Source organism: Acomys russatus, chromosome 32 (assembly GCF_903995435.1).
Source record: "Acomys russatus chromosome 32, mAcoRus1.1, whole genome shotgun sequence".
NCBI lineage: Eukaryota > Metazoa > Chordata > Mammalia > Rodentia > Muridae > Acomys > Acomys russatus.
In genome coordinates this window covers 48,309,144-48,318,738 of record NC_067168.1, presented here as the reverse complement: position 1 = coordinate 48,318,738, position 9,595 = coordinate 48,309,144, and the positions used below count along the sequence as shown (strand labels likewise).

The 9,595-nt window shown below is 69.4% G+C and overlaps 1 protein-coding gene across 1 annotated transcript; it reads left to right on the top strand.

The window, feature by feature from the left end:
• Positions 1-836: 836 nt before the first annotated feature.
• Positions 837-5,521, top strand: LOC127184168 (uncharacterized). Its single transcript, XM_051140413.1, has 4 exons — positions 837-1,398; positions 1,639-3,662; positions 3,721-4,101; positions 5,189-5,521. Exons 1-4 carry the CDS (start codon positions 837-839, stop codon positions 5,519-5,521), a joined length of 3,300 nt encoding a protein of 1,099 aa, XP_050996370.1.
• The last annotated feature ends 4,074 nt before the right edge of the window (positions 5,522-9,595 follow it).

Genomic DNA, 9,595 nt, shown 5'->3' with positions numbered 1-9,595 from the left:
GCCCAGCACAACCGCTCCACGCCCCAGCACCACCGCTCCCTGCCCAGCACACCGCTCCACCGCCCCCAGGCACACCGACTCCTGACCAAGAACAACCGCTCCACGCCCAGCACACCGTCCTGCCCACGCACACACCGCTCCAAGCCCCAGCACACCGCTCTTGCCCAGCACACCTTCCTGCCCAGCACCCCGCTCCACACCCAGCACACTGCTCCTGCCAGCACCCACCGTCTCCCCACCCGCACACCGCCCACACCCAGCACACCGCTCCACACCCAGCACACCGCTCCTGGCCCAGCACACCGCTCCCTGCCCAGCATCACCGCTCCACACCCCAGCCACCCGATCCCTGCCCAGCACACCGTCCACACCCAGCAACCGCTCCTGGCCCCAGCACACCGCCCTGCCAGCACACGCCTCCACACCAGCACACCGCTCCACGCCCAGCACACCGCTCACACCAGCACCCCCACCGATCCACCCCCCAGCACACCGTCCGCCAAGCACCACGCTCCCTGCCAAGCACACGCCTCCACACCAAGCCACCACAGCTCCAACCCAGCACACCGCTCCTTGAAGAACAACGCTCACTACCCAGCACCACCGCTACAGCCCCAGCACACGCTCCCGCCCAGAACAGCTCCACACCCAGCACCACCGTCCCTGCCAAGAACAACGCTCCTGCCCCAGCACACCGATCCACACACAGCACACCGTCTCGCCCCGCACACCGCCCTCCACACCAGGGCACACCGCTCCACGCCAGCACACCGCTCCACACCCCAGCCACACGTCCCCTTCCCAGCACACCGCTCCACGCCCAGCACTCACCCGCTATGCCCAGCACCAACGCTTCCCTGCCCCAGCACACGCTCCAACACCCCAGCCCACACCGCTCCTGCCAGCACACCGCTTCCCTGCCCCAGCACCCGCTCCACCCCAGCACACCGCTCCACCCCAGCACACCGCTTCCACACCAGCCACACCGTCCACCACCCAGCACAACCGCTCCCACCCCCAGCACCACCGCTCACACCCCAGCACCACCGTCCACGCCCAAGCCCCACACCGCTACACGCCACACACGGCTCCACACCCAACACACCTTCCACACCCAGCACACCGTCTTGCCAGCCACCGCTCCACGCCCAAGCCCCACCGCTCCTGCCAGCACACCGCCTCCGCCCAGCACACCGCTCCACACCCAGCACCCCGCTCCCTTGCCCAGCACACCGCTTCACCCAGCACACGCTCCTCTGCCCAGCACCCCGCTCCTGCCCAGCAACCGCTCCCACACCCAGCACCACGCTCCACGCCCAGCACACCGCTCCACACCCAGCACACCGCTCCCACCACCCAGACACCGCTCCACGCCCAGCACACCGCCTCCACACCCAGGCACATCCGCTCACACCAAGCACACCGCTCCCTGCCCAAGCACACCGCTCTCCAACCCCCCAGCACACCGCCTCCACACCCAGCCACACCGCTCCACACCCAGCACACGCTCCACGCCCAGCACACCGCTCCTGCCCAAGCACACCGATCCTGCCAGACACGCTCCCACCCCCCCCCCACCCAGCACACCGCTCCACCACCCAGCACACCGCTCCCTGCCAGCCCACCGTCCACACCCAGCACACCGCTCCACGCCCAGCACCCGCTCCACACCCAGCACACCGCTCCACACCCCCGCGCAACGCTCCACGCCCAGCACACCGCTCCTTCCCAGCAACCGCTTCCTGCCAGCACACCGCTCCACACCCGCACACCGCTCCACAACCCAGCACACCGCTCCACGCCAGGCACCCACGCTCCCCACCCAGCACACCGCTCCTTGCCCAGCACACCGCCTTCCACACCCAGCACCACCGCTCCACACCCGCACACGCTCTGCCCCGCACACCGCTCCCTGGCCCTCAGCTAAACCGCTCCACATCCAGCACACCGCTCACACCCCGCACCCACCGCTCCTGCCCAGCACCACCGCTACACCACCCAGCACACCCCGCTCCTGCCAGACACCGCCTCCACGCCCAGCACACCGCTCACGGGTGGGGGGGTCCCAGCACACCGCTCCACCACCCAGCACACCGGCTCCTGCCCAGCACACGCTCCTCCCCGCCAGCACACCGCTCAACGCCAGCCACACCGCTCCCTGCCCCAGCACACCGCTCAACGACCAAGCCACCACCGCTCCACCCCAGCACACCGCTCCACATCCCGCACACCGCTCCCTGACCAGCACACCGCTCCACACCCAGCCCCGCTCCACACCCGCCACCGCTCCACACCCAGCACACCGTCTGCCCAGCAGCACACCGCTCCACCACCCCGCACCCCGCCCACGCCCCAGCACACCGCTCCCTGCCCAGCACACCGCTCACACCCAAGCACACCGCTCCACGCCCAGCACCCAGCACACCGTCCCTGCCCAGCACAACCGCTCCACACCCAGCCACACCGCCCACGCCAGCACACCGTCCTGCCCGCACACCGCTCCACACCCAGCACACCGCTCACACCCAGCCACACCGCTCAACCCAAGCACATCGCTCACCGCCCAGCACCACCGCTCCACAACAGCACACCGCTCCCTTGCCCCCAGCACACCGCCTCCACACCCCAGCACACCGCCTCCACGCCCAGCACACGCCCTCCCGCCCAGCACACCGCTCCACACCCAGCCACCACCGCTCCACGCCAGCACACCGCTCCTGCCCCAGCACCACCGCTCCACCACCCAGCACACCGCTTTCCACGCCAGCTACACCGCTCCCTACCCAGCACCACCGCTCCCTGCCCAGCACCACCGCTCCACACCAGACTACCGATTCTGCCCAGCACAACCGTCCACATCCCTCACACCGCTCCCTGCCCATGCACAACCGCTCCACGCCCCAGCACACGTCCCCGCACAGCAATACCGCTCCACGCCCCAGCACACCGCTCCCCTGCCCAGCACCCACCCGCTCCCTGCCAGCACACCGTCCCACGCCCAGCACACGCTCCCCGCCCAGCCACCGCTCCTGTCCAGCACACCGCTCCCACGCCCAGCACACCGCTCCACACCCAGCACACCGCTCCCACACCCAGCAACCGCTCCACACCCAGCACCCACCGTCCCAAACCCAGCAACACGCTTCCACGCCCAGCACCCACCGTCCCTGCCCAGCACCAACTCTCCCTGCCCGCACACCGCTTCCACGCCCCCATGCACACCGCTTCAACGCCAGCACACAGCTCCACACCAGCAGACCGCTCCTGACCAGCCACCGCTCCAAACCCAGCACACCGCTCCACGCCAGCACAACCGCTCCACGCCCAGAGCACACCGCTCCACACCCAGCACACAGCTCCCTGCCCCAGCACACGATCCTGCCAGCACACGCCCACACCCCGCACACCGCTCCTGCCCAGCACACCGTCCACACCCAGCACACCGCCCACCCCAGCACACGCTCCACACCCACGCACACCGCTCCCTGCCAAGACACCGCTCCACGCCCAGCACACCGCTCACTGCCCCCGCACACGCTCCCTGCCCATCACACCGCTCCACCCCGCACACCGCTCCTTGCCCAGCACACCGCTCCATGCCCAGGCACACCGCTCCACACCCAGCACACCGCTCCACGCCAGGCACACCGCTTCCACACCCAGTCACACCGCTCACACCAGCACACCGCTCCACACCCAGCACAACCGCTCCACACCCAGCACCCTACCGCTCCAAGACCGCACAAACGCTCCACGGCCCAGACACACCGCTACACCCCCAGCACACCGCTCTCCAACCCAGCACCACCGCTCTCTGCGCCAGCACACCGCTCCACGCCCAGCATACAACGCTCTTGCCCAGCACACCGCTCCTGCCCAGGCACACCGCTCACACCCCAGCACACGCTCCCTGCCCCAGCACCCCCGACTTCCACACCCAGCACAACGCTCCGCCAGTCACACCGCTCTGCCCCCCCCAGCACACGCTCCACATCACCCAGCACACCGCTCCACGACCAGCACACCGCCTCCACACCCAGCACACCGCTCACACCCAGCACACCGCTCCACGCCCAGCACACGCTCCAACCCAGCACCACCGTCCCACACCCCAGCACACCGCTCTGCACAAGCACCACCGCTCCACACCCAGCACACCGCTCCCACACCCAGGCACACCGCTCCACACCCAGCACACGCTCACGCCCAGACACCGCTCTTCGCCCAAGCACCCCACCGCTCCGCCCAGCACACCGTCCACACCCAGCACACCGCTCCACACCCAGCACACCGCTCCTGCCCAGAACCACGCTCCACACCCAGCCACCGCTCCACGCCCAGCCCACCGCTTCCACACCCAGCACCACGCTCCCACACCCAGCACACCGCTCCCCGCCCCGCACACCAGCTCGCCCAGCACCACCGCTCCTGCCCCGCACACCGCTCACACCCAGCACACCGCTCCCCCTCCAACCCAGCACCCGCTCCACGCCCGGGCACAAGCACAACGCTCCACACGCACACGCTCATGCCCAGCACACCGCTCCACACCCCAGCACACCGTCTCCACACCAGCACACGCTCTGCCCAGGCACACCGCCCCTGCCCAGCACACCGCTCCACACCAGCACACCGCTCCACACCCAGCACACCGCTCCTGACCAAGCACACCGCTCCACACCCAGCACACCGCTCCTGCCCAGCCACATACGCTCCAAGGCCCCATGCACACCGCCTCCACCCCCAGAAACACCGCTCCACCCCCCGCACACCGTCCCTGACCAGCACACCGCTCCTGCCCAGGACACCGCTCCCACGCCCAGCACACCGCTCCCTGCCCAGCACCACCGCCTCCACGCCCAGCACACCGCTCCACACCCAGCACACCGCTCCACACCCAGCACCACGCTCCCTGCCCAGCACACCGCTCCATCCACCCAGCACACCGCTCCACACCCAGCACACCGCCCACCACCCAGAACACCGTCCTGCCCAGCACACCGCTCCACACCCCGCACACCGCTCCACGCCCAGCACACCCGCTTCCCTGCCAGCCCACCGGCTCCACCACCCCAGCCACCGCTCCACGCCCAGCACACCGCTCCCTGCCAGGCACAACCGATCCACCACCCAGCACACGCTCCACGCCCAGCACACCGCTCCTGCCCACACACCGCTCCACACCCAGCACACCCGCGCCAACCCAGCACCACCCGCCCCACACCCAGCACACCGCTCCACGACCAGCAAATCCGATCCACACCAGCACACCGCTCCCTGCCCAGCACACCGCTCCACCACCAGAAATCACCGCTTCACCGCCCAGCAACCGTCCTGCCCAGCACCACCCGCTCCACCCAGCACCACCGCTCCACGCCCCGCCACACCGCTCCCTGCCAGCCACACCGATCCAACACACCCAGCACACCGCTCCACGCCCGCACACCGCTCCCACACCCAGCACACCGTACCTGCCAGCACACCGCTCAACACCCAGCACACCGCTTCCTGCCCAGCATAACCGCTCCACACCCAGCACACCGCCCCTGCCCAGCACCACCGCTCCACGCCCAGCACACCGCTCCACGCCCGCACACCGCTCACGCCCCGCCACACCGCCCCTGCCAGGCACACCGCTCCTGCCAGCACACCGCTCCACGACAGTCCACCACCGCTCCCCGCCAGCACACGCTCCTGCCCAGCACACCGCTCCACGCCCAGCACACGTCACACCCATTCACACCGGCTCCACACCCAGGCACACGATTCCACACCCAGCACACCGCTCAACACCCAGCACACGCTCCACGCCCAGCACACCGCTCCTCCAGCCACCTCGCTCCCTGCCCAGCACACCGTCCACGCCAAGCACCACCGCTCACCGCCAGCAACCCGTCCACACCAGCACACCGCTCTGCCCAGCACCCACCGCTCCCATGCCAGCAAACAGCTCCACGCCCAGGCACAACGCTCAACTCCCAGCCACAACGCTCCACGCTCACAGACCACCGCCCACGCCCAAGCAACCACAAGCTCCACGCCCAGCAAACGCCTCCCACACCCCAAGCACCCACCCCCCCCGATCCCCCACTGGCCCAGAAAACCGCTTCCCTGCCCCGCATCACCGCTCCACCACCATGCACAACGCTCCCTGCACCAGCACACGCTACCTCACGCCCAGCACACCGCTCCACACCCAGCACACGCTTCCACACCCAGCACACCGCTCCATACCCAGACTACCGCTCCCTGGCCCAGCACACCGCTCCCTGCCAGCACACCGCGCCCACGCCAGCACCACCGCTCCACACCCAGCACACCGCTCCACCCCCCACACCACCGCTCCCCACCCAGCCACCACTCACCCCCAGCACACCGCTCCACACCAGCACACCGTCCACACCCAGCACACCGCTCCTGCCCCGCGACACCGCTCCACACCAGCCACACCGATCCCTCCCAGCCCCACCCTCCACACCCCAGCACACCGCTCCCTGCCAGCACCACCGCTCCCTGCCCCCAGCACACCGTTCCACACCCAGCACACGACTCCTGACCAGAACACCGCTCCCTGCCCAGCACACCGCTCCACGCCCAGCACACCGCTCCACGCCACGCACACGCTTCCACACCCAGCACACCGCTCCACACCCAGCCACAACAGCCCTCTGCCCAGCCAACGCTCAACACCCAGTCCACACGCTAGTCCTGCCCAGCACACCGCTCCAACACCCCAGCACCACCGCTCCCACACCCAGCACACCGCTCCCTGCCCCAGACACCGTCCACACCCAGCACACCGCTCACACCCAGCACACCGCTCACACCCAGCACACCGTCCCTGCCCCAGCACCCGCTTCACACTCCCAGCACACGCTCCCACACCCAAGCCACACCGCCTCCACACCCAGGCACACGCTCCCTGCCAGCACCAACGCTCCCTGCCAGGCCACACCGCTCCCTGCCCAGCACACCGCTCCACACCAGCACACCGCTCTCTGCCCCAGCACATCCCCGCTCCACACCAGCACACAGCTCCCCTGCCAGCACACCGCTCCACACCCAGCCACACCGCCCCTGCCAAGCACACCGCTCCCTGCCCAGCAACACCGCTCCCTCCTGCCCAGCCACCCTCATAACACCCCAGCACCCGCTCCACACCCAGCACCACCCGCTCCAACCAGCCACACCGCTCCCCACCCAGCAACACCCTCCAACACCCAGCACACCGCTCCACACCCAGCACACCGCTCCAACCCCAGCACACCGTCTCCCTGCCCCAGCACACCGCTTCCACGCCCAGCACACCGGCTCCACACCACGCACACCGCTCCCATGCCAGCACATCGCTCCATGCCCAGCCACACCGCTCCCACGCCCCAGCAACAAACGCTCCCTGCCCAGCACACCGCTCCCTGCCCAGCACACCGCCTCCACGCCAGACCACCGCTCCACACCCCGCACACCGCTCCCGCCCGACACCGCTTCCTGCCCAGCACCACCGGTTCCACACCCAGCACACCGCTCACACCAAGCACACCGCTCCCTGCCCAGCACACCGCTCCCTGCACCGCACACGCCTCCTGCCCAGAACACCGCTCCACACCCAAGCACACCGGCTCCTGCCCAGCACACCGCTCCCACACCCAGACCACCGCCCTGCCCAGCACCACCGCTCCACTCCCCCAGCACACCGCCTCCCACACCCAGCACACGCTCCACACCCGCACACCGCTCCCTGCCCAGCCCACCCGCTCCACCACCCAGCAACAACCGCTCCGCCCAGCAACCGCTCACACCCAGCACAACCGCTCCATGCCCAGCACCCGGCCTCCACACCCAGCACCCCGCTCCACACCCAGCCACACCGCTCCACACCCAGCACACCGCTCCTGCCCAGCCCCACCGTCCCACCCAGCAACCCGCTCCACACCCAGCACACCGATCCCTGTCCAGCACACCGTCCACACCCAGCACACGCTCCCTGCCAGCACCCACCGTATCCACACCCAGACACAGCTCCCTGCCCAGCAACCGCTCCACATCCAGCACACCGCTCCACAACCCAGCACACCGCTCCACACCCAGCACCACCGGCTCCCTGCCCAGCCACCTGCTCCTGCCAAGCACAAAGGCTCCGGCCCAGGCACCCACCGCTCCCACACCCAGCACACCGTCACACACCCAGCCACACCGCTCCTGCCTCAGCACACCGCTCTCCTCTCTCCATACTTTCAACCCACCGACCACACGCTCCACACCCAGGCCACACCGCTCTGCCAGCACACCGCTCCACCACCCAGCACCACGCTCCACACCCAGCACCACGCACTCCCCAACACCCGCACACCGCTCCTGCCCAGGCACACCGCTCCCTGGGGCCAAGCACCACCGCTTCCCTGACACAGAAACACCGCTCACACCCAGACACCGCTCCCACACCCAGCACACCGCTTCCACACCCACGCACACACTCGTCCTGCCCAAGCCCATCACCGCTCCACAACACGCACCCAACGCTCCAAACCCAGCACACGTCACCCCAGCACACCGCTCCCACCCAGCACACCGCTCCTGCCCAGCACGCCGACTCCCTGCCCAGCCACACCGCTCCCTGCCCAGCACACCGCCTCCACACCCAGCACACCGACTCCACCACCCAGCCACACCGACTCCGCCCCCATCACACCGCTCCACACCCCAGCACCACGCTCCACACCCAGCAACCGCTCCAACCCAGCACCACCGCTCCCGACCAGACACCGCTCTTCCAGCACACCGCTCCTGCCCAGCACACCGCTCCCTGCCCAGCACACCGCTCCTGCCCCGATCACACCCTCGCTCCCACACCCAGCACAACGCTCCACACCAGCACACCGCCTCCACACCCAGCACCACCGCTCCTGCCCAGCACACCGCTTCCCCTCGCCAGCACACGCTCCTGCCCCGACCCCGCTCTTGCCCAGCACCACCGCTCCTGCCAGCACACGCTCCACACCAGCACCACCTGCTCCACACCCAGCACACCGTCCACACCAGGCACACCGCTCCCACACCCAGCACACCGCTCCACACCCAGTATCCACCGCTCCTGCCCCAGCACACCGCTCCACACCCCGCACACCCGCTCCACACCAGCCACCACCGCTCCACACCCAGCACACCGCTTCCCACCAAGCACCCCCCCAACCGTCCACACCCAGCCACACCGCTCCACCACCCAGCACACCGCTCCCTGCCCAGCACACCCGATCAACACCCAGCCAAACCGCTCCAAACCCAGACAACCGCTCCACCACCCAGCACAACCGCTCCACACTCCAGCACACCGCTCCACACCCAGCACACGCTCCACACAAAGCATCAACGCTCCACACCCAGACACCGCTCCCCACCAAGCACACCGCTCCACACCCAGCACACCGCTCCTGCCCAAGGGGGCCAAACCGCTCCAAACCCGCATCATCCGCCTCCACACCAGCCACACCGTTCCCTGCCCAGCAACCGCTCCACCCAAGCACACCGCTTCCACACCCAGCCACACGCTCCTGCCCAGCACAACGATCACTGCCCAGCACACCGCTCCACACCCAGG

What these genes read in the sequence shown, in the direction of transcription:
- LOC127184168 (XM_051140413.1), top strand. Translation starts at nt 837, where the DNA reads ATGCCCAGCACCAACGCTTCCCTGCCCCAGCACACGCTCCAACACCCC. An exon ending in GCACACCGCTTCCACACCCA is followed by an intron (nt 3,663 to 3,720) that starts GTCACACCGCTC and finishes CTCCACACCCAG; the next exon opens with CACCCTACCGCTCCAAGACC. An exon ending in CGCTCCAACCCAGCACCACC is followed by an intron (nt 4,102 to 5,188) that starts GTCCCACACCCC and finishes CTCCACACCCAG; the next exon opens with CACACCCGCGCCAACCCAGC.